The sequence below is a fragment of the Hypanus sabinus genome, chromosome 12 (assembly GCF_030144855.1).
Source record: "Hypanus sabinus isolate sHypSab1 chromosome 12, sHypSab1.hap1, whole genome shotgun sequence".
Classification (NCBI taxonomy): Eukaryota; Metazoa; Chordata; class Chondrichthyes; order Myliobatiformes; family Dasyatidae; genus Hypanus; species Hypanus sabinus.
The window spans coordinates 102054266-102079000 of record NC_082717.1 but is presented as its reverse complement, the minus strand read 5'-3'; the positions used below and the strand labels follow the sequence as shown (position 1 = coordinate 102079000).

The window sequence follows — 24735 nt, the reverse complement described above, 5'->3', positions numbered from 1 at the left end:
TAGATGTTCCTTTCCAAACTTCTGTTGCTGTATTTTGTGGTGAGGACACAGGAAAGGTTTTCTTCTGATGACTCTTCCATGAAGGTCATATTTGTGCAGGGGTCAGTGCACAGTAGAACAGTGCACCGCCATGCCAGAGTCTGCTAAATCTTCCTGAAGGTCTTTTGCAGTCAAACGGGGGTTTTGATTTTTCTCTCTAGCAATCCTACGAGCAGTTCTCTTGGAAAGTTTTCTTGGTCTTCCAGACCTCAACTTGACCTCCACCGTTCGTGTTAACTGCCATTTATTAATTATATTACAAACTGAGGAAACGGTTACTTGAAAATGCTTTGCTATCTTGTTATAGCCTTCTCCTGCTTTGTGGGCATCAATTATTTTAATTTCCAGAGTGCTAGGAGCTGCTTAGAGGAGCCCATGGCTGCTGATTGTTGGGACAAGGTTTGTGGAGTCAGGGTATTTATAAAATGTTGAAATTTGCATAACCTGGCCTTTCCTAACGATGACTGTGAACAAGCCATAGCCCTAACAAGCTAATTAAGGTCTGAGACCTTGGGTAAAAGTTATCTGAGAGCTCAAATCTCTTGGGGTGCCCAAAATTTTGCATGGTGCTCCTTTCCTTTTTCCCCCCACTCTAAAATAGTACAAAAAATACACTAATCTTGCTTAAAATGTTGAAAAGAATGTTTCATCTTTAACTTTAATACTTTTGGAAATCAGTTAATCTTCTACTCACTTAACTATTCACAGTAACAGAAATTTTGACCAGGGGTGCCCAAACTTTTTCATGCCACTGTAGGTACATGGAGCTTAGAAAAATAGAGGGCAATTCTATGCAATTTCTAGAGTAGGTTACATGGTCGGCACAACATCGTGGGCTGAAGGGCCTGTAATGTGCTGTAGATTTCTGTGTTCTAGTCCTAGTATGATAAGAGTCAGACCTGTCCCTACCAGTCCAGTCTCTCCTGTCCTGTCTGTCCAGGTGTGGTAGTGACAGACTGTCCCCTCTAGTACTGAACCCTAGTATCAAACACTGACAAACTTTGCTCCTCTGCCAGTGTGACCCATTGTAATAGAGTGACCGATGTCCGCTCGTTAAGAGCACCAAATTTCTTGGTGTTCACCTGGCGGAGAATCTCACCTGGTCCCTCAACACCAGCTCCATAGCCAAGAAAGCCCAGCAGTGTCTCTACTTGCTGCGAAGGCTGAGGAAAGTCCATCTCCCACCCTCCCATCCTCACCACATTCTACAGAGGATGTATCGAGAGCTTCCTGAGGTTTGGGAATTGCACCGTCTCGGATTGCAAAACCCTGCAGCGGATAGTGAGGTCAGCTGAAAAGATCACTGGGGTCTCTCTTCCTGCTATTACAGCCATTTTCACCACACGCTGCATCCGCAAAGCTAACAGTATTGTGAAGGACCCCACACACCCCTCGTACAAACTTGTTTCCCTCCTGCCATCTGGTAAAAGGTACCGAAGCATTTGGGCTCTCACGACCAGACTGTGCAATAGTTTCTTCCCCCAAGCCATCAGACTCTTCAATACAGGTTTCCCCCGCAATCCAAAGGTAGAGCGTTCCTATGAAACCATTTGTAAACCAAAATGTCGTAAAGTGAAGAAGCAATTACCATTAATTTATATGGGAAAAATTTTTGAGCATTCCCAGACCCAAAATAAACCTACCAAATTAAAACAAATAACACATAAAACCTAAAATAACACTAACGTATAGTAAAAGCAGGAATGATATGATAAATACACCCTATATAAAGTAGAAATATTGTAGGTACAGTATAGTTTCACTTATCAATCTCGGGAAGACAGCGAGTCAAAATCAATTTGGAGGAAAAATAATCGGCATGTACACGTGTACGTATGCAGATACTTACGCACGTACACGCATGCGCAAACAACTGCCCACACAAGGCTTCACGGTCATTGTAGTCTTTCTCAGGTTAAACACATATATAAAGCGGGCGTCTTTTTTTTCGTAAAAGTGAAAATCCTCTTTGGTTAGTGAAAACAGGTACTAATGTAGATCTTTTGTAACAGCGAGTTGTCGTAAAGCGAACTTTCGAAAAGCGGGGGTCACCTGTACCCACAGTCTAGACTGACATCTACATCATTTATTATTATATTGTAATTTGTCCTCTACTGTGCCTGTTGTCTTGTTTATTAATTATTGTACTGCCCTGCATGTTTTGTGCACTTTATGTAGTCCTGTGTAGGTCTATAGTCTAGTGTAGCTTTTATGTTATTTTACGTAGTCTAGTGTAGGCTCGTGCTGTCTCACATAGTCCAGTGTAGTTTTGTGTTGTTTCTTGTAGCACCAGGGTCCTGGAGGAATGTTGTTTCGTTTTTACTATGTGCTGTACCAGCAGTTTATCGTTGAAATGACAATAAACTTGACTTGACAACTGTAGCCCTCTGTTATACGGTGCCAGGTCCATTCTGTCCAGGACTGTAGCCCAACGTTATCAAGTGACAGACCTGTTCCTATCATATTGCAGTGACGGACCCGACCCCTCTATGCTGTAGATCATTGTTAGATGGAATAGGAGCTAGTGCTGTACTGCGTGTCAAATTTTGTGCTTTGAATGTTTAAGCTAACATGTCATTGTATGGCATGCCTTTATTGATCTTGATGAAAATGTTTTAAATATAAAACTCCGTCTAAAATTTTTTTGCTAATTTGATATAACATTTCTGTTGTTAGCCGGAGCCAGCAACTGAGCCTCCCTCTCCCTTGGTCCCCTTCCTGCAGAGATATGCTGTTGGCAGAAATAAAACCCAGTCGGTGAGATGTAAAACCTTTCTTTTGATCATTGTGTTGTGGTTTGTAATCAACTACGTTTTGCAGTAGTTCTCATCTTGCATTTCTACTGGCATGCCACTTATGTACTGGTCACACTTGAATAATATTTGTAACCATGGATGTTTTAAACAAAACACTCAAGGAAATTGTGACATTAAAGAATGTATAGTTTTCTACTCAGCCCCGTTCTGCTGAAGATATTTTGTTTAAGTTTAATGAGCATCTCAAGACACGAGAATATACCTCCTAACATAAATCTTAGCAATTGGGACCTGATTTTCCCTGCTGCCTTTCATTCTACTTCTCCGTCGAGGGTGCATTCAGAGTCAGCTGGCTCACATCAGGAGGGGACTGATCGTTGGACCTCCCTGGTGTGAATGGTTTGGTTGCAAAGATCCCAGGATGCTACATTTAAGCTGCAGAATTCTTCTGTACATAATCTGCTGTAACACAGGAATTCCTGAACATAATTGGCATGCTTTGTTTGGATAGTTGTTGAGGTATTATTTTACTGTTTGGTGTTTGGTCTCACCACATGTTATTGCCGTGTTGCCTGGGAAAGGGTTGAATTAATAATGTTTGACTGCACTACATCATAACTGGACAATCTTCCCAAATCTCAACAATGACTACATTTTTTGTTGCAATACAGCCATTAAACTGAGACCAGAGGAAGGCCATCCCTCCCTGACGAAAGGTCTCGGTCCGAAACGTCGACTGTACTTCTTCCTATAGATGCTGCCTGGCCTGCTGCGTTCCACCAGCATTTTTTGTGTGTGTTGCCATCCCTCCCTCATGTCTGCTGCACTATCCAAAAGGGCGATCTGACGCTTCACCCTGAGGCATAGTCGTGCAGCATGGAAAGAGGTCCAATACAAATGTGCTGACTAGGACACCTGTCTGATCTAATTCCATTTCCTGTGTTTGGAACACTTCTTATTGCTGTGCCTGTCCAATTACGTTTTAAATACCTGCCTCTATCACCACCTCTGGCAACTAATTCCATATACTCACCACCTTCTGTGGAAAAACTTGTGCTTCAGAACTCCTTTGAATATTTTTCCTCTCACCTTAACCCTGTATCCTCCAATTTAAAATTACACTACCCTTTGAACAAAAGACTGTGTTTATTTACCTTGTTCCCTCCCAATTTTATAACCCCCTGCGGTCACTCCTCCTATGCTGCTGTGAGCGTAGTCAACCCATCCAACCTCTCCTTGTAACTAAAACCTTCCATTTCAGGCAACCTCCTGGTGAATCTCTTATGCTCTCGTCTGAGTGCTGCCAATCCTTTCTGTAGTATGTTGATCAGAGCTACACATGGCATTCCAAGTGTGGGCAAACCACCTGCAACATGATGTCCTAACACAAGCCATGTGCCTTAACTACCCTATCTACCTGTTTCACCATGAACTTGCACCCTAAGATCCCTGTCATTTATGTACATGTAGATGACTCAAAACGCTTTGCCTGTTGTCATGATTAAATTCTCTCTGCCACTGCTGCCCCCAGTTTTTCAGTTGATCTGTATTCTTCTGTATCCTTTCGCAACCATCTTTGCTGTCTTCTACTCCACCAGTGGTTTGTATCTTTGGCAAATCTATTGGATCACAGACATTCCCACTCAAGTTTTTTTTATTAAACAACAAATGACAACCCCTGTGCTACATCACTGTTACATACTTCTACTCAGAGATACAACCCTCCATCCCTACCCCAAATCAACTTACTACCAGATCAATTTTGGATCCTGTTTTCCAGACTACCATGGATCCCTTATTCCCTAACTCTCTAGACCAGCCTACTGTGTGTCTCTTGTCACATGCCTGGCTGAATTTTTTCCTGACATTTCCCTGTAACCCTGTTTTTTTTTGGTCTTAAGTGTATCCAAGGATGTTGCGACCAAAGCCCTGTGTGGCAAGGAGTTTCCAATGGCTTCTAGCTCGCTAGAAGAAATTCTTCCTCTCTTAAGTGGGTGTTCTGATATTCTGCCACCATGCTGCCTAGTTCTGGGCTCACCCATGAGAGGAAATCTCCTCAACATTTATTGCTTCAGTAAGATGACCTTTCAGCCTACTAAATCCAGTGAGCAAATTCCCAGTTTTCTTTCAGGGATAATCCTGCCGTTCTTCAGATCACCCTAGTGAACTTTTTATGAATGGCCTCCAGTGAAATATCTCCCTTGACTATTATTTCTGTTATTTAGAGATACAGCACGGTGACGAGCCCAAACTGCCAGTGTGAATTCTGTGATATGTTGATTGTTTGTCAGCCTGTTTGTGTGCAGTTTTTCACTGACTCTGTTATATTTCTTTGTTCTTCAGTGAACTCCAGCATGAAAATGAATCTCAGGGTAGTATGCGGTGACAATCCATACTGTGCAGTCTTGGGCACACGTATATAGCTAGGGTGCCTGAGACTTCTATGTATTGCATTGTACTGCAAAAAGAAAAGCAAATTTCATGACTTATGTGAGGGATGATAAACCTGATTCTGATATGGGTCCCTATTGTGGAATGAGAGTGGGCAGGGGGCAGGGAGAGGAGAATCGTGGTTGGGAAAAGTGGAAGGGAGAGGGAAGCACCTGAGGTACATTCTGTTATGATCAATAAATCAACTGTTTGGAAACAAATGACCTTGCCTAGTGTCTCAGGGCTAGGTGTGTCTGAACTCAAACCAACCCCACCCCTGGCACTCCTTCTCTGTCACTTGTACCACACCCCTCCCACGGCGCTCCACCCTCGCCATTCCCAACATCTTTTGCATGATAATGCATTTACCTGAAAACTTCGATGTATTTAATAATATAAAAAAATTTCATGACTGTGAAGATGAAGCTACTCACACAAATTTCAATATTTTGCAATATTTCAAGCATTTCAAATGTGTTTAAAATTGATTTTATATTGTACTTGTTTAACTGCTTCGTCATGCTGTAAATGAAATACTGAGCATATGTTTTTAAATTTCCCTAGGCCCTTAAACTTGAGCTGAAGGAAATAAGAAATCAGCAGGATCTGCTCTTCGGGTTCATGAACTTATTAAAGCAGGAGGGTGCAGTGCATGTCCTGCAGTTCTGTCTGGCTGTGGGTAAGATTAAGCAATGTGGGAAATGCTTGTCTGTGGGAAGTACCATGAAGGTTGATGCTTCTTGTCCGCCTGACCTGTGAGACTTAGCAATTTGCAATGTTCTGTGCACACGTCTCCTGCCTTCTGTCGACTACTGAGGAAACACTACACGCACAACAGTTATACGCACCCTGTGCTGATGAGACATGGTGCATCGGTGACAAATATGTGAAAGTACCTGTGGACAAAACTAAAAGATTGGCAGTTCTGATGGAAGGTCAATTGAAGTGAAATGTTGACTCTATTCCACTCTTCTCAGGCTGAGCACTTTGAGGCACTTTGCTTTGTTGAACGTACTGAATAAATGCAAATTGCTCTGTATTTTAACAGCTTAAATATGTCAAATAACTTAGATTCCTTCAGTTTCAAGAAGACAAGCTTCTGATATAAACAACAATAGTTTATTGATGGAGCACTTTTTATACAAACAATGTAATTCGAAATGCTTTGTGATGAGATAAAGTGCAAACATGAAAATAAAAGACAAAAGGTGTTAGTTAAAAGCTAGTTTAAATAAATAGACTTTAAAAGTGTCAATTGAGTTTGCTTCTCTTACAGTTTTAGGTATTCCACAGTTTAGGAGTGTAGTTCAAAAAAACTGACCTGCCAAATATCCTTTGAGGGAGCTTGTTTAAATCCAAGAGACCCGTGGAAGAAATATCTGATATAAATGGACAATAAGATAGAGTTAATGATGTATCGAAGTTTTTGAACCTGTTTAAATATCCTGTTGCTTCACTGATATCTTCCCATACCTATCTCTCCTTCACCCAGATTCAGGTTTAAATTTATTTACGTCATGTAAGTCAAGACGTACATTGAAATGGTGGTTCACAACCAACACACCTAAGGATGTGCAGGTGGCAGCCGGCGTAACTCCACCAACATAGCATGCCCACAATGCTTGGCAGGAAAACACTGAACACAACAAAATAAACCCACTAAGCACCAAAACAACAACAATAAATCAAGCACAAAGTACACTGCAGATGCTGTGGTCAAATCAACACGTACAAACAAGCTGGATGAACTCAGCAGGTCAGGCAGCATCCGTTGAAAGAAGCAGTCAACGCTTCGGGTCGGGACCCTTCGTCAGGACTAAAGAAGGAGGGGGCTGGGGCCCCATAAAGAAGGTGGGGGAAGGGGATAGGCAGGAGAGGTGAAGAAGGAATCTAAGGGGAAAGCACTACGGGGAGTAGAAGAAGGGCCCCTGCCCCTCCTCCTTTAGTCTTGACGAAGGGTCTCGACCCGAAACGTTGACTGCTTCTTTCAGCAGATGCTGCCCGACCTGCTGAGTTCATCCAGCTTTTTTGTACAATAAATCAAGCCCTTTTCCTCTCTCCCACCTTCCTGCCCTCCCCACATGCAGACGGGACCCCCTGGATCGAGCTCTGAGCGGTCCAACTGAGCAGCCCTCATGCCTCCTGCTTGCATAGATGTGCACTGACCTGGGACAGCCCAGTAAATGTGGATGTCCTTTGTCCCCAAGTCTACATTGTAGTCTGGACTCGGGATATCCTTCGACTTCTTGTCCATATTGCTGTCATTTTGAGTGCGGAGCTGAGGTCTGAACTCGCCCCCTTCTTCTTACAGTTGCAAACTTTTGTTTCAACAGAAGAATTCAATGACAAGATCCTGTGTCCTGAGCTCACTGATGACGAGAAGCAGAATCTTCACAAGGAGGTGAAGGAAATCTATGAGACATATTGTCTTGATGAGAGCATTGATAAAATCAAGTTTGATCCCTTTATTGTCGAAGAGATAAAACAGAGTAAGTTTGTCACAATAAAAATTCTGATTAAGGGAGTAATGAGTATTCATTTAGCAATGGGCTTAGAGTTTATCCATAGGTGTATGGCGCTAATGTTCCAGAATAGTTTGGATTTCTATGTATGGCTTTGTTGAAGGGTGTAGGACTTGCTGTAACTTGGTCCTTGTTACACACTACTACCAATGAGAAATCCACCAATTTTACTTCCCTTGTTAATATAATTCAAGTTGCCATTTGTTAGCAGAAGCTTTGTCTGCACATTTGAATTTTTCTTTTAGGATTAGTGCTTGTGTCATTTTGTTTTTACAGTTTAGATGTTGGTACTCAGCAAAGTTGTGATGAGTTCAAGGTGTGGTTTAGAATATTGAGCTACCCTGGTAGAGAGCCAGCACAGACATAATGTGCCAAGTGGCCTTCTCTTGGCAAGCTTGTTAACCAAGCTGTTATTCTGTAAAAAAAAGTAAAAATTGGATCGAATGAAAAATGCAAACATATTCCTGGATATGCTTTGATGTATTGTCAATGAAGTTTGCGAACAGGGTTTTAAAATAATGGGGTAATTGTTGAATAATTACTTTTTTAAATTCTGATGATTTATGTTCTGAGTCTAATTCAGTTCAGTTGGTTTCGTGTCCCTGACAGCTGTGCTCAGATGGTGGGTTGGATAAGGATCTGGGAAGCTCAGCAAAGACTGTAAGATAGCTCTGTGTTTGGAATGTTGTCTGGTTCTTATATATTCAGAGTGACCCTGAAGTCACTACTGTCGTTCTTTAAATAGTTGTCCATTCCTAGAATCACTAAATGTTTGTCTCACTATCTTTGAAGATTTTATTATAATTTAGTCTGAATATGCCATCCCTGTTCCTAATCTGGTTTACCATTCTCACGTTGCTTCCTGTATTGCATCTCCTAATGTCATCTTTCAATGATTAATTCATGGTTCTTATCTACACTGACTCCAACATTACAGTGTCTCCCTTGTACAAGGTACCAAGTAAATTTATTGTCAAAGTACACATATATCACCACATACAACCCTGAGATTCATTTTCTTGCGGGCATACTCAGAAAATACAAGAAACACGATAGAATCGATGAAAGACCACACCTAACGGACAGCAGCCAATGTGCAATGGACAACAAGCTGAGCAAAATATCGACAACATGAAATGAAGAGCACTTGAAAGTGAGTTTATAGGAACAGTTCAGTGATGACGCATGTGAAATTGAGTTAACTCAGAGTTGAATCTTTCCTTTGGTTCAAGAGCCTGATGGTTAAGGGGTAATAGCTGTCGCTGAACCTGGTGGCGTGGGTCCTGATGTTCCTGTACCTCCTTCCTGATGGCAGCAGTGAGAATGACAGAGCCTGACCTGGGTTGTGGAGGTCCCTGATGCCAGATGCTGCTTTCATATGACAGTGCTACATGTAGATGTGCTCGATAACAGGGAGGGCTTTACCTGTGTTGGACCGGCCATGTTCACTGCTGTTTGTAGGATTCCCATTCAAGGGCATTGGTGTTTCCATACGAAGCCGCGTAACCAGTCAATAGACTCTCCACCACACATCTATAGAAGTTTGTCAAATATCATGCTAAATTTTTGCAAACTTCTTAGTAGAGGCTCTGCTGTGCCTTTCTTTGTTCAGGCCCTTATGTGCTGGGCCCAGGACAGATGCTCTGAAATGATAACAATGAAGAATTTAAAGTTGCTAACCCTCTACACTCCTGAACCCTCAGGGAGGTCTAACTCATGGACCTCTGATTTCCTCTTCTTGAAGCCAACAATCAGCTCCATGGTTTTGATGACACTGAGAAAGAAGTTGTTTTTGTGGCACCACTCAGCCAGATTTTCAACCTCCCTCCTATACGCTGATTCATCACCATCTTTGATTTGGCTGACAGCAGTGGTGTCATCAGCAATCTTAAGTATGGCAGTGTAGCTGTGCTTAACCTCACGGTCACAAGGGGGCTAACCACATGGCACTGTGGTGTACCTGTACTGATGTCATTGTGAAGGAGATGATTTTGCCAATCTGAGCTGACTGGCATTTGCAAGTGAGGAAATCAAGGATCCAATTGCACACCTTCATGAATAGAACTAGCCATAGTATTCGAGCCATAGCATATCCAAAGCTCTTTTTATTAAACCTTCCCCATCTTGGGGTTGTATATTACAGTCTTCAGTGACAGAGTTTATAATTTCACAATGCTACGTTAATGAAGTATGGATCAACTGAGGTTTCTAAAGTCATTACTGCAATTTTCTTGCATGTTCAGTGTTGTTCATGGGCTATTTATAATGTTTGTTTTCTATTTTCTATTTTGCATATTCCATTTGATATGATTGTCATTGAATTTCATTTGATTCCAATTTGTAATTGATCAGTTTTCTCCAATTCGTTGACACCACACCCAGTATCAAATGAACATTTAAAGTTATCTATTTCCATTTGATGGCTATAAATTAAAACAGTGGAGATCTACAATCCTGTGCAAAAGCCTTAGGCACCTTGATTCTTTTATATGGTTTCAAATGGTATGGCCTTCACAGAGCCCTGATCATCAAGTCTGTCTGGGCTTACCTGGAGAACAGAAGCGAGCAACATATCCAAAGACTGTAGAAGAATGGTGACAAATTCTCCAAGATGTGTGGAGCAACCTTGCAGCTAATTTTCATACAAAACTGGACATCAGTATACCTAAGAGAACTGGTGCAGTTTTAAAGGTAAAGAGTGGTCACACCAAATATTGATTTAGTTTTTTTTTAGTTTATTGCTCTTTATAGTATTTTTTTTATATTTAGAAACTTATCATTCCTTATTTTTGAAAGTATCTTCACTTTACAGAATTTTTTTTACATGTGCCTCAGACTTTTGCACAATATTGTAAGCCAGTGCACGGGAGTTGACTGGAATCTAATAAGCATAGTGTACTTCCTCATCTTTAGCCCATTTGCTCTTCACTCCAAGGAATTTGGCTGGACCTCTGAATTTGTGTGAAATTTTGTCAGATGTCTTTTTGATGACGTACCCTGTTTGCAGAGAGAGAGAGAGAGGGAGAGAGAGAGAGAGAGCAAATATAAATATCAGCTTTAAACCTGTGCAGAACTATCCTACGATACTGCACAGAGCTGTCTTTCTGTAAATTTGTACAGTACATTTTCTTGGGTACTTGCAGGTGTCTCCCCTGCTTCAGTTCATATTTTAGATTTACAGTATCTACAGTATTTCTGATTTTTTTTGGAAGCTGAGGTCAGTCCATTAGAGTCACCGAATTTCTGAGTAATGGAGAGATGTTACATGTTCTGCAGTTTCAACACCTACACACAGTGGCCATGTTATTAGGTACACCTGTGCACCTGCTCGTTAATGCAAATATCTAATCAGCCAATCACGTGGCAGCAACTCAGTGCATAGAAGCATGCAGGCATGGTCAAGAGGTTCAGATGTTGCTCAGACCGAACATCAGAATGGGGAAGAAAATGTGAACCAAGTGACTTTGACCGTGGATTAATTGTTGGTGTCAAATGGGATGGTTTGAACATCTCAGACACTGCTCATACAGAATGGTGTAAAGAACAAGAAACGTCCAGTGAGCCACAGTTCTGTGGGTGAAAATACCTCGTTAATGAGAGAGTCAGAGGAGAACGGCCAGACTGGGTCAAGCGGACAGGAAGGTGACAGTAACTCAAATAGCCATCTGTTACATCAGTGGTTTGCAGAAGAACGTCTCTGAACGCCCAACACACTGAACCTTGAAGTGGATGGGACAGCTGGGTTCCATTGCTATGCCTAATAAAGTGACCACTGAGTGTAGTTTGTTGTAATCATATTTCAGTTTGTAGAATCTTGATGTGACAGGTTGCTGTATCTTTCCGTAATCTCTTTTTGAAGTATGTGAATTTATGTCTAAAACTAGAGTTCGTACATTTAGGGTGAGAGGGCAGAAGTTTGGAGGGAATGTGCTGGGGGAGGCAAATACGATAGAAGTGTTTAAAAGGCTCGGAGGTAGACGTGCAGAGAATGGAAGATTTTGGACATAAGGTAGGCAGAAGGGATTAGTTTAGTTAGGCATTTAACTACTAGTTGAAATTAATTAATTTCATCGTGGGCTGAAGGGCCTGTCCTGTGTATGATGCAGCACCCTGATAGGGTACTTTACTCAGTGGGCTCTGTTTGAACTTTGCAGTTGCAGAAGGACCGTACAAAGATGTTGTGAAACTTCAAACCATGCGCTGCTTGTTCGAGGCCTATGAGCATGTCATGAACCTGTTGGAAACGGTGTTTACGCCGATGTTTTGCCATAGTGATGAGGTATGGAAACTTTGAGTAGCTTCCCTGCATTTTCTTTGAACCAGTTACACTTGTGTTGAATTGATTACTGGAATTCACTGTTCATGAAAGTGGTGACTCTTTGCATGCAGCTCCAAAGGGTATCATCAAATATTCCCTTTTAGGTACACTGCAGATGAAAACTACGGTCACAGCCGTGGGTACTTCAGTAAAATATGTATATATCCTATGGTAATTTATGGTATATTTTGTGCAGTGATCTGTACTGCGGCCTCAGAACAGTAATAAACCTGATTCCAATGGGTTCGAATGAGAATAATTTTGAATGGGATATGACTCGCCTTTGAGCAGTGTTGCTGTCTTGTTGAACGTTTTTTGGTTACTCAGGGCTGACCTGGCAGTTTGTTCATCTGCCTGCTGTGCACTGTGTTTCACTGGCAGCTGTGTGTATGTGTGGAGCAGATGAGCAATGTGCCAGAATTACACAGTATGGAAAAGAGCCCTTTGGCTCACCGAATTCACAAGTCCATCGAGCACCCATGTGCACGTTGTGTCTTCTGATGCTAGCTTAGTCTCCCCACATTTCCCTCACTATCCTCCTCCCCATGCCTGGATTCTACCACTCACCTATAACTGGGGGCAATTTACAATCACCAATTAACTTGCCACCCAGCACATCTTTGGGATATGGGGGAAAACCAGAATACCCAGAGGAAACTCAAATGGTCACAGGGAGAGCATGCAAACTTCTCGCAGACAGCACCCGAGTTCAGGATTGAACCTGTGTCTCTGGAGCTGTGAGGAAGCAGATCAACTTGCTGAGCTATTGTGTGCGAAAATTTATAGCCTATTTCTAATCAAGTCTGGCACTACTGACGAGCTGGCAAAGTGGGAAGTGGAGTCTGTCGGAGGAACTAGTGGTTAGCCATTGGTAGAGGTGGGAGCAGATTTCCTAGCCAATGTTTTGGATGGATCAGAGGAAGGAGGGTGTTAAATGTTTAAAAACGAAGTTATGGTAGCTCCCATGACGTTTGCTATGAAATTAGTGTTTGTGTGTAAACACAACTTCTAAGTCATTTTGAATTATTTACTTGTGTACTGTCTGCATATTATACTGCAGTTTCAGTAATTCTCCCCCACAGCTCTTCCCCCATAGTTATAAATCTACACACCAGGCTGAATTTGGAGAGGCTGAGTATATACTAGAAGCTATAATTCTATTATAGCAGAAAAAGGTTGTTCAGCCCATCATGCCAGGGCATCCACATGAGCCCAGGTTTCAGGAGCTCTTGAGTTGTGGTGTGGTTGCATACAATTTGATCTGCAATGCATTTGACATTTACACTGTTTCCTTCCCCCACAGTACTTCAGATATCTGTTGACAGGAGCGGAATCCCCCACACGCAACTCCAAGTCTAATAGGTGAGTCTCACTGGTCGAATGGGTAAGCACAGCTCGTGCTGACAACCCACTACTTTAAAACTGAAGGAACACATGATTTTGATTTCCCTCTGCAGTTACTGACTGGCTTTCTGTTGTGTTTGAGCTTCTTTGCTGAAGACTATTTCCGCTCATAATGAATGTAACTGAGATTTAAATTTATGAGTCTTCACCCAACTCTTCTAAAAATTGAACTTTCTCTGCATTTCTCCAAAGCAAATAGAATTTGACACTCAGGTGTATATTAAGAGACCCCAATCAATTAAATAGAACTGGTTTGCTCTCATCTTACTTAGTTCTGTAAACGATTCAAGATTCACTCAATGCACTCCATGCCACAGTAGATGGTTTGGGAGCAGCTTCATAAGTAACTGCAATGTCTTCTTCCTCTTGGGCCCTTAGTTCCCAATGGAGCACAGATCATTGATCACCTCCTGTCTCCATCACATCATCCAAATTTGATGGTATGGTTGGAGTTCATCAATATTTCTGTAATCCATTGTACAGGGGATTGGCCTATACAGCTTCACCAGAGCCCAGTTGGTCAGCCTTGCCTGTCACCACCTCTCACGACATGGATGCAGGCTTGGACTTAGAGGCAACACCTGAATGTTCAGGGACCAGGTTAGGGAATTGGAGATGTGTTCCAATGAGACAGGGAAAGGATGGTAGGGTACAGGAACCGTGGTGTACAAAGGCTGTTGAAAGTCTAGATGAGAAGAAAAGCTTACGAAAGGTTCAAAAAACCGGGGAATGATAGAGATCTAGAAGATTACAAGGCTAGCAGGAAGGAGCTTAAGAATGAAATTAGTAGAGCCAGAAGGGGCCATGAGAACGCCTTGGTGATCAGCATTAAGGAAAACTACAAGACATTCTACAAGTCTGTGAAGGGCAAGAGGATAAGATGTGGGAGAATAGGACTAATCGAGTGTGACAGTGGAAAACTGTGTCTGGAACCAGAGGAAATAGCTGAAGTACTTAATGAATACATTGCTTCAGTATTCACTACGGAAAAGGATCTTGGCGATTTCAGGGATGACTTACAGTGGATTGAAAAGCTTGAGCATATAGACATTAAGAAAGAGGATTTGCTGGAGCTTTTAGAAAGCATCAAGTTGGATAAGTCTCCATGACTGGATGAGATATACCTCAGGCTACTGTGGGAGGCGAGGGAAGAGATTGCTGAGCCTCTGGCGATGATCTCTGCATCATCAATGGGGATGGAGAGGTTTTGGAGGATTGCAGATGTTGTTCCCTTATTCAAGAAAGGGAGTAGGGATAGCCCAGGAAATTATAGACCAGTGAGTCTTACTTCAGTGGTTGGTAAGTTAATGGAAAATATCCTGAGAGGCAGGATTTATGAACATTTGGAGAGGGATACTATTTGGAGAGGAACAGACAGCAGGTTTTGTCAAAGGTGCCTTATGAGGCTGATTGAATTTTTTGAGGCTGTGACTAAACACATTGATGAAGGTAGAGCAGTAGATGAAGTGTATACGGATTTCAGCAAAGCATGTGATAAGGTACCCCATGCAAGGCTTATTGAGACAGTAAGGAGGAATGGGATCCAAGGGGAAATTGCTTTGTGGGTTCAGAATTGGTTTGCCCACAGAAGGCAAAGAGTGGTTGTGGACGGGTCATATTCTGCATGGAGGTCGGTCTCCAGTGGAGTATCTCAGGGATCTGTTCTGGGACCCTTACTCTTCATGATTTTTATAAATGACCTGGATGAGGAAGTGGAGGATTGGTTAGTAAATTTGCTGATGACACAACGGTTGAGGGTGTTGTGGATAGTGTGGAGAGCTGTCAAAGGTTACAGCAGGATGTTGATAGGATACAAAACTGGGCTGAGAAGTGGCAGATGGAGTTCAACCCAGATAAGTGTGAGGTGGCTCATTTGGTAGGTCGAATATGATGCCAGAATATAGTGTTAATGGTAAGTCTCTTGGCAGTGTGGAAAATCAGAGGGATCTTGGGGTCCGAGTCCATAGAGCGCTCAAAGCTGCTGTGCGGGTTGACTGTATGGTTAAGAAGGCATATGGTGCATTGGCCTTCATCAACCATGGGATTGGGTTTAACAGCCGAGAGGTAATGTTGCAGCTATATAGGACCTTGGACGGACCCCACTTGGAGCACTGTGTTCAGTTCTGGTCAGCTCACTACAGGAAGGATGTGGAAACTATAGAAAGGGTGCAGAAGAGATTTACGAGGATGTTGCCTGGATTGGAGAGCATGCCTTATGAGAATAGATTGAGTGAACTCGGCCTTTTCTCCTTGGAGCGACGGAGGATGAGAGGTCACTTGATAGAGGTGTGCAAGATGATGAGAGGCATTGATTGTGTGGATAGTCAGAGACTTTTTTCCAGGGCTGAAATGGCCAGCACAGAGGGCACGGTGCTTAAGGTGCTTGGAAGAGGGTACAGAGGAGATGTCAGGGGTGTTTTTTACTCAGAGAGTGGTGAGTGCATGGAATGGGCTGCCAGTGGCGGTGGTAGAGGTGGATACGATGGGTTTTTTAAGAGACTCCTGGACAGGTACATGGAGCTTAGAAAAATAGAGGGCTGTGGATAACCGTAGGTAATTTCTAAGGTAAGGACATGTTCGGCACAGCTTTGTGGGCTGAAGGGCCCGCATTGTTCTGTCGGTTTTCTGTGTTTCTATGTTCAGGATGGTAATGAGGTGCCACTCAAGCCAGGTGCTTTGTCTTGGATAGTGCTGAGCTTCCTGAGTGTTTCTGGAACTGCTTGTATCTAATCAGAATATTAAAACCCAAGCCTGACCTGTGCATTGTACTAAGAGTGAGACAGATTGGCTGCAGATTACTGCTTATTGATAGATGTCTGTGCAGAGAGAGAAACAAATTGATTTCAGTTATTCTTAATCGTCACAATGAGGTTCTATTGTTGGGGAAGTTAAATACAATAGTGACTGTGCTGTAATACACTGAATAAGCCTCAGTTGTTCCTAATGTTGTGCTACTTCCATTGATGCACATTAACCCCAGTAGCTGCAGACTACTATTGTGGCCATGGTGACCCCCAGAATGTGTGACTTTCCTCCCCTGGAGCTGTTTTGGTGCTGGCATTGGAGCCATTTTGACCATTCTTGTAGCAGTTTCAGTGGTCCTTCTCCATTGTCTGAAGCCTGAATACTTTAGGAGATTACCAAGCTTTTGGAGATGCTTTCCTTTATTAGTTAAAACATGGAATACAAAAGCATGGTGGTTATTTGAAATGTACACAACATGAGATTAAGTATTGCATATGTTCTGGTCACATTACAGGAAAATGGGATTACTCTGGAGAAATTGCAGAGATTTTCAAGAAGTTTACAATGACTGGAATTCAGCTGTGAGAATACATTGCATAAGTTAGAGTGATTTTCAGAGGCTGTTAATTGAGATGCATCAAGTTATGAGAGGCCTGGAAAAACTAAACAGGAGGATTCTATTTCCCTTAAAGGGGTCAAGAAACAGGGGCATAGATTTAAAATGATTGGTGGGATTAGAGAAGAGTTGAGGAAACCCTTGTTCACACAAAAAGAGTGACGGACTCTAAAAATCACTGACTGGAAGGACAAGTGAACAAGGAGCCCTCCTGTTTCGTTTGTCCAGACCTCACATAACTTGATGCATCTCAATTAACAGCCTCTGAAAATCACTCTAATTTATGCAATCTATTCTCACAGCCAAATTCCAGTCATTGTAATCTTATTGTAAATCTCCTCTGCAACTTCTCCAGAGTAATCCTATCTTTCCTGTAATGCAGGGGGTACCCAACCTTTTTTATGCTAGGCTCCCCTACCCTTAACCGAAGGGTTTGTGGACCGCAGGTTGGGAACCCTATTCAACATGTGCAGTGTTGAATCTCATGTTGTGTACATTTCAAACATAACCTCCATGTTTTTGTATTCTATGTCTCAGCTAAAGAAGGAAAGCATCTCATGTAATCTCCTATTTTACTTGTTCTGACTTTAGGCATCACTGGACATGTACTGCAAGAACTTTTTGTTCTACCATAACATTCAATGTTCTGGTATACGTTGTATCCTTTTCTGCCTCATTACACCATTCCAACACGTCCCTGGATTAAACTCCATTCACTAGTTTACTGGCCAGCTGATCAGACCACTTTTGTCCCTCTGGTCTGCAGTTTCTCTCTTACCTTTCAACCACTTGACCAAAGTTTGCATTATCCTGCAGACTTCTGCATCATGCCCTTATGTTTAGGTCTAAATCATGCGCATAACACAAGGGACTGGGCACTGGGCCCTGTGCCACCTCACTGGTAATGGCTTCAGATCGTAAAAACATCTCTCAAACATTTGCTTTCTGCCACTGAGCTCATTTTGAGTCCATTTGTCATTTGCCTTTGGCCTTGATCTTTTTTTGACCAGACTGCCATGTAGGATCTTGTCAAAAGTCTGACAGGAATCCATCAAGTGGTTGTCCTCAACAGCCTTGGGAAATCCTTGCTGAGCCTGATTGATCTGCACTTTTGCTAATGTTGCCCCAGAATGCATTCTTAATAATTCATAGACGACCAAAGTTAGAATAATCAATCTTTATTTATCCCTTGCTCTTTTTTGAAAATGGTATCGTGTCACCAGTCCTCCAACTCTCTGGCACCACTCAAGTAAGGTTAAAAATTTCTAGTTAGAGCCTCTGCAGTTTTAACAGCCTGAAATACACTTGGTCTGGATCTAGCAATTTATTCAGTTTCAATGACACCAATGATCTCTTTTGCTACGTTTATCCCATTCAGTCATTCACACTTGTTCACCAATGCTACAAGATTATCATCATCCCCTTTCTTCCCTGAATACACTGCAGCGTTCAGAACCAGGTCCATGTCCCCCTTGCACAGATTATAGTTTCGGTCCCTAATAGGCTCAACTCTATCCTCTTTGTGTACAAAAAATTTTTTTAGATTTTTATTGAATTTATTGCCAGTACTCTTTCATGGCCTCTATTTGTTTCTCTAAGTTCTCTTTTAATTTCACTCCCAAACTTCCAGAGACTCAGCTCTGTAAAACTAGATTCTATGTCTACCACAAGCTTCCCTTTCTTTTGCCCAGTATACCTTATCTGGAGTACTTCAGCCCAAAGCATTGAAATACCAGAGAGTAGAGAAAGCCAAAGTATTTCCCTATTTATTAAGTACTGCTCTGACTAAAAGTATGACGAATAGTGTAAATTTAGACCGCCCATTAGTTTTGCTCATTAATTGTGTATTTTTCCATTTTGTATGTGTTATGTGCTTGTTATCTCTGTATGTGTTTTGTGCTGCGTGATGTGTAACTCCCTGTGCCTGTATTGCAGAAGTAGCCTCAATTTGGATGATTTCAGGTAAGTATACTTGCAGCATGTTGAGAACCCCCTCTTGCTCGTGAATGTCACTTTATCATGACATCCTCACACTCCAGATTACATTGCATTTTCACTGAGCATCCTCAATGCTTACGGAAGCTTCTGCCTTTATAACAAGCTGAATGTTTAAACATTGGTATTGTGAGCTTTAATATGTAGGAAGGAGGTTTTTCAGCAAAGGTTATCAAGTTATTTTTTTTGTTTTTGTTCTCCTTAGTGTATTAAAATGTTGAAGTTGTGTGTAGTTGTGTAATATAAAGATCCTATATTGTAATCATAGTAATGTGCACTAAACTGTGCAGATATCCTGCTGTTGGAAAAGTCAATAGGCAATTAACTTCAGTTTGCTTTTCAGTAAGTAATACTGTTAGAAAAACTGGAGATGTAAATCACTGTGTATTCCCAGCATGGAACATGGGACAGTGCCCTTCACCATAGATCAGGCCCTTTAGCTCACAATGTCCGTACTGAAAACATTAATGTAATTTATTCTTATTTCACTGCTCCTTGCATATCCATGTACTTACAAGACCATAAGACATAGGAGCAGAATTAGGCCTTTCAGACTATCACTCCTACTCTGTTATTCCATCACAGCAGATCCCAGAAAACCTCTCAACCCCATACATCTGCCTTCTCGCCATGTCCTTTGATGTCCTGACCGATCAGGAAATGATCAACTTCCGCCTTAAATATACTCACGAACTTGGTCTCCACTGCAGTCTGTGGCAGAGCATTCCACAGATTCACTATTCTCTAGCTAAAGAAATCTGCCACATTTTTCCAATTTTATTTTTCAACCTCTTAAACACCACTATCATATCTGCTCCCAGCACTACCCTTGATATCTGTGTAAAAAAAATACTTGTCCTGATCATCTGTTTATCTGCAACTCACTCAGTAACAATGTCACTTTATCAGTGTATTAGCAGCCAGAACTGGGGGTGGGGCATGGTGAATCTGATGTTTTGTTGAACAGTACAGCTCTTCCACACTTAAAAACATTAAAGCACAGAAGAGCAAACAGCATTACAGATATCTGGATCTATATCAGCTCAGCCCAACTGAAATGGACTACTTTAGAAACCCGTGGGGCCAGTTCTTATAGGACTACAGTACTTGAGAATTTTAATCTATAATTTGGCATCTATCATGCTGTAAATGACACTGCTAGCAGAAAGCTTCACAACAGGAGTCATCGAGACCTGGAAGGACTCACGAGGCTGGGTTATTGGATCTCATTCATTACACAAAAAATGCTGCGTGAACTCCCCAGGTCATTCAGCATCTATGGAGGGGAATAACCAGTTGACGTTTTGGGCCAAGATCCTTGAGGGGACTGGAAAGGAAAGGGACAGAAGATAGAAGAAGAAGTAAGGGGAGGGAGAAGAGTACAGTATTGCAAGGAGTGGGAGGGGGATGATGAAAGAAGATGGACCATGGGGGAAAGGGAAGGAGAGAACCCTCTCACCACTTCTCCTCACCCACTTGCCACCTCCATCAGGTTCCTCTTCCTCCTTTGTCCCAGTGTGCCTGCCCTCATCTGAGCTGGATATTGCTGTCTCTGTCCCTTTGTCCTCCTCTCTGGGATCTCAGAACTGGGGAGAGTTCTCAGTATGCTTGGAGTTTTGTGAGTGTGTGCCAGAACACCCTGACTGACAGAAACCAATGCTGCTCATAGTTCACCTCTTGTCAAAACTGAAATTGATATCCAAAGCTATTCAACAGCTTTAATAATGGATGACAATAATTTTTGAGCTTCTTAAAAATAGTGAATTAGATAATTAAAAAAAAATTAAAGATCCTAATCAGTACATCAAGCATCCCTGTTACTATAGTTGTGTATGATCTTACCTGGAGTGGGTTGGAATGGCGGGTTTTTTCCCAACAAGACTGACTCCATCACTACCCTGGTGTAGAGACTGGAGACTGGCATCATAGATTTATTTAAATGGAGGAAGTGATGTATGTTCATAGCGAATGCATTGGCACCCCAGTAACAGAAAAAAGGTTACCAAGTCTTAAACTTTTTTTGCATCATATTTCACAGTTGATTAAATTAAATGTTAATTTCTGAGACTGTAGATTCGCAAAGCGATGGTTAAAAGAAGAAAACATAATGTATTGATTATCTTGTGAGAAAAATGAGTAGTTTTTGTCTGTTATAAAGGCAGAAAGCATTGTGGCCTGAATGTCTGTCTCCAGTATGTATGTGAATGTGGAAGCAAGTAACTGGCCATAGACAATCCTCGTTGAAATGAAAGTGCTGAAGCTAACTTTTATCTGTTTCTTTCCTACTGATTAACGCTGCCTAATGGATTATGTTTAAAAATATTGTGGGTTAGCCCCGAACAGGAATTTAAACGTTACCCTGAGTCTGCATCTCTAGGGCAAGCTGCCTCCATGAATCAAGGGTCTTCATCTGCATCTGTTTTTCCTCATGTCCAGTCAATTCTAACACTTCCATCTGGCATTTTACCTTCTCTCCCTGCTGCTATAATGTAAGTCAGGGTCCATTCATCCCACATGCATAGATGTTTGTGTCAAGAATGCGTCACACCGACCATTACAATGTACATTTTAATGTTGATTTGTAGTGAGTTCATTGGCAGCTTATTTGTTTGGTATATGGTTTGGTTAAAGCTGAAGGGATGGTTTCTTTCATGTACCCTTCTGCAGTTTGTGTATTTGTAGAAACTAATTAACTGAAAGATAAACTATGTTTTGGAATGAGGTTGTTGCCTGTAAACACTAGAAAATCTGCAGATGCTGTAAATCCAAAGCAACACACACAAAATTAGAGGAACTCAGCAGGTCAGGCAGCATCTATGGAAAAGAGTAAATAGTCGATGTTTTGTGGTGAGACTTTTCTTTAGGACTGGAAAGGAAGGGCACAAGTCAGAGTAAGAAGGAGGGGAAGGGGAGGGGAGGAGGAAGTACAAAGTGCCAGGTGATAGGTAAAACTGGGAGAGGGGGAGGCAATGAAGTAAAGGACTGGGAAGTTGATTGGTGAGAGAGATAAAGAGCTGGAGAAGGAGGAATCAAATAGGAGAAGATGGAAGACCGCAGAAGAAAATGGGATGGTAGGTGAGGACAAGGAATGGCTTCCTTCACCAATGCTAAGCTCATTGATTTCATCAACTTTGCCTCCGACTTCCACCCTGTCCTCAGATTTACTTGGCCCATTTCAGACACCTCTCTCCCCTTTCTTGACCTCTCTATGTCTATCTACTAATAGCTTTGAGAACCCACTTACTTTCATAGCTATTTGGACTATACTTCTTCCCCATCCTCCCAGTTGCTTGTAAAGATGCCCCTTCTCTCTGTTCCTGTCTCCTCAGCATCTGCTCTCATGATGAGGCTTTCATTCCAGAACTAAGGTGTCCTCCTTCAAAGAAAGGGGCTACCCTTCCTCCACCATCAATGCTGCCCTCAACTGCATCTCTTCCATTTCACGCACATTTGTCCTCACCCTATCCTCCCAGCACCCTACCAAGAACAGGGTTCCACTTGTCTTCATCTACCTCCGCGTCCAGCGCATAATTCTCTATTTGCGATGGGATTCTGCCACTGAGCACGTCTTTCCCTACCCCCCCCCCACAACTCACTGCTTTCCATAGGGATCGTTCCCTATACGACTCTGTTGTCCATTTTCTGTTGTCCATTTGTCTCTCCCCGCTGATCTCCCTCCTGGCACTTATCCTTGCAAGCAGAACAAGTACCACACCTACCCCTACACCACCTCCCTCACTACCATTCAGGGCCCCAAGTAGTCCTTCCAGATGAGGCGACACTTCACTGCTGGGGTCATTTACTGTATCCTGTGCTCCCAGTGTGGCCTCCTGTATATCAGTGAGACCCAACATAGATTGGGAGACCGCTTCGCCAAGTACCTACACTCAGTCTGACACAAAAAGTGGGTTTTCCTGGTAGACTGGTATATCTGACGTACATCTTGTTCCATGGCCGCCTCCACTGTTGCGATGAGGCCACACTCAGGTTGGAGGAACTCCACCTTATATTCTGTCTGGGTAGCTCCCAACCGGTTGGCATGAAAATTAATTTTGTAAACTCACGGTAATTGCCCATCACCCCTCTCCTTCATCATTTCCCATTCCTGTTTCTCTCTGTCACCTTATCCCCTTACCTACCCATCACCTCCCTCTGGTGTCCTTCCCCCTTCCCTTTCTTCCATGGTCTTCAGTCCTCTCCTATCAGATCCCCCCCTTCTCCAGCCCCTTATCTCTTTCACCAATCGATATCCCAGCTCTTTACTTCACCCCCTCCCCTCTCCAGATTTCACCTATCACCTGCCACCTTGTACTACTTCCTCCTCTCCTCCGATCTTCTCTCTCTGACTTCTCCCCTTCTTTTCCAGTCCTGATGAAGGGTCTCAGTTGGAAACGTCGACTGTTTGCTCATTTCCATTGATGCTGCCTGACCTGCTGAGTTCCTCCTGCATTTTGTGTTGCAGTTGTTGCTTGCACTGGGTTATTGTGCAGAATAAGCATTGACACCCAGTGCTGCTTTCTCATGTGGGAGATACTCCTGAGATCCAAGGTCTAGTTTAGGCCCAGGCAGCAGAAACAATTCCTCTGCTGCTCTCATCACAAACAAGAATTCCTCAAATCCTAAAGCACACAAGGAGACTATTTGACTTGCTGTGCCTGCACAGTACCTGTTGGGAATTTCACAATTTGCATCTTATCCTTTTTTTCCATTGGCATGGAATTTGTTTTTCATATTAATTAGGTATCCAATTTCCTTTTTAAGCTATTATTGAATTATTCCCTCTTGCTCAGTGGATTCCCGATCTTAACTGCATGCTGCTCCCTTTGGAGGGAGAGAAAAAACTCATACCTTCTTGACAATCAAGATGTTGGAAATCTGAGCAACACACACAAAATGCTGGAGAAACAATCTGTACTTTTTTCCAAAGATGCTGTCCGGCTGGCTGAGTTCCTCCAGCATTTTGTGTGTGTTGCTCAGATCCTCACGAGTTCCTTGTCTTCCAGCTTTGGCTTCCAGTTAGCAATTCTCCCGGTGATGTTCTGCGTATTTGTTGACATTGTTTGGAATGGATTCCAACATGCAGATTGCAAATCTGCATGTAAGACCCTGTGTGATGAAAAATGGAAAAAACCTCTCAGTACTTCTAATTCACCTCTAAAGTGTGAAAGTTCTCTGACATCAGTTTGATGTTCTGAAGCCTGATATAAGGTCCAAGGATTGTGAGCTCAAGATGTGGGAATGCCCATTACTTGGTAATACCCAATGGCAGGCTGCCCTTTTTGGGAAATTTTAAATGTTTGTGCAGCCGAGTAAATAGATTAACACACCATTGCAAGAATGAATGTTAGTGCTTGACTTGCACTTGAGGAGTGGCCAATTCGAAACCTGTTTCCAACAGAGGTATTTTGACAAAATGCCAAAAAGGAAGTAATGAAGATGTGAGGTAAATTGAAACATGGAATTTAATTTCAAATCTCATTTGAGGAAAAACATATTGAAAAATGTTCAGTATATGAATGCAATCTGATACTTATTTTAAAATAGGTATTCAGCAGCACACTGGTTCAGAAAATGTTCCAGTCTATTTAATAAGTACAAACTGTGTTATTTGTGATTTGGTTAAAGAAAATGATTCTGTTATTGCTGAACTGAAGTTTATTTAGACGTTTTTTTCTGGAAGGATGCAATAGACATGTTATTTGGTCATGTGGATTTATCATCCAAAGTATACAAAATTAACTTGCTTGAAGAGTTGATCTTCTCTGGGAATCATAGTAAATCAATTGGTCTACCAAATTATTTAATTTTCTCACTTTCTGAAACCTTATTTAACAGTATATCCAGCCATTGTACTTAAAAATATAATGTTACGCTATTTGCTGAGGTATATAACCTATTAATATATTCCAA

At 42.1% G+C, this 24735-nt stretch overlaps 1 protein-coding gene across 4 annotated transcripts in view; it reads left to right on the top strand.

Moving 5' to 3' along the window:
* The window catches only part of snx14 (sorting nexin 14), a 138819-nt gene that overhangs the window by 48377 nt on the left and 65707 nt on the right, over nt 1–24735 (top strand). For 2 of the 4 annotated variants that reach the window (XM_059986585.1, XM_059986587.1), the window contains 6 exons: nt 2716–2796; nt 5790–5904; nt 7559–7714; nt 11902–12026; nt 13369–13427; nt 18766–18792. In XM_059986585.1, coding sequence (XP_059842568.1) covers nt 2716–2796; nt 5790–5904; nt 7559–7714; nt 11902–12026; nt 13369–13427; nt 18766–18792 — 563 coding nt within the window. The remainder of the gene's footprint in view (nt 1–2715; nt 2797–5789; nt 5905–7558; nt 7715–11901; nt 12027–13368; nt 13428–18765; nt 18793–24735) is intronic. The other 2 variants (XM_059986588.1, XM_059986586.1) reach the window with 1 other exon arrangement.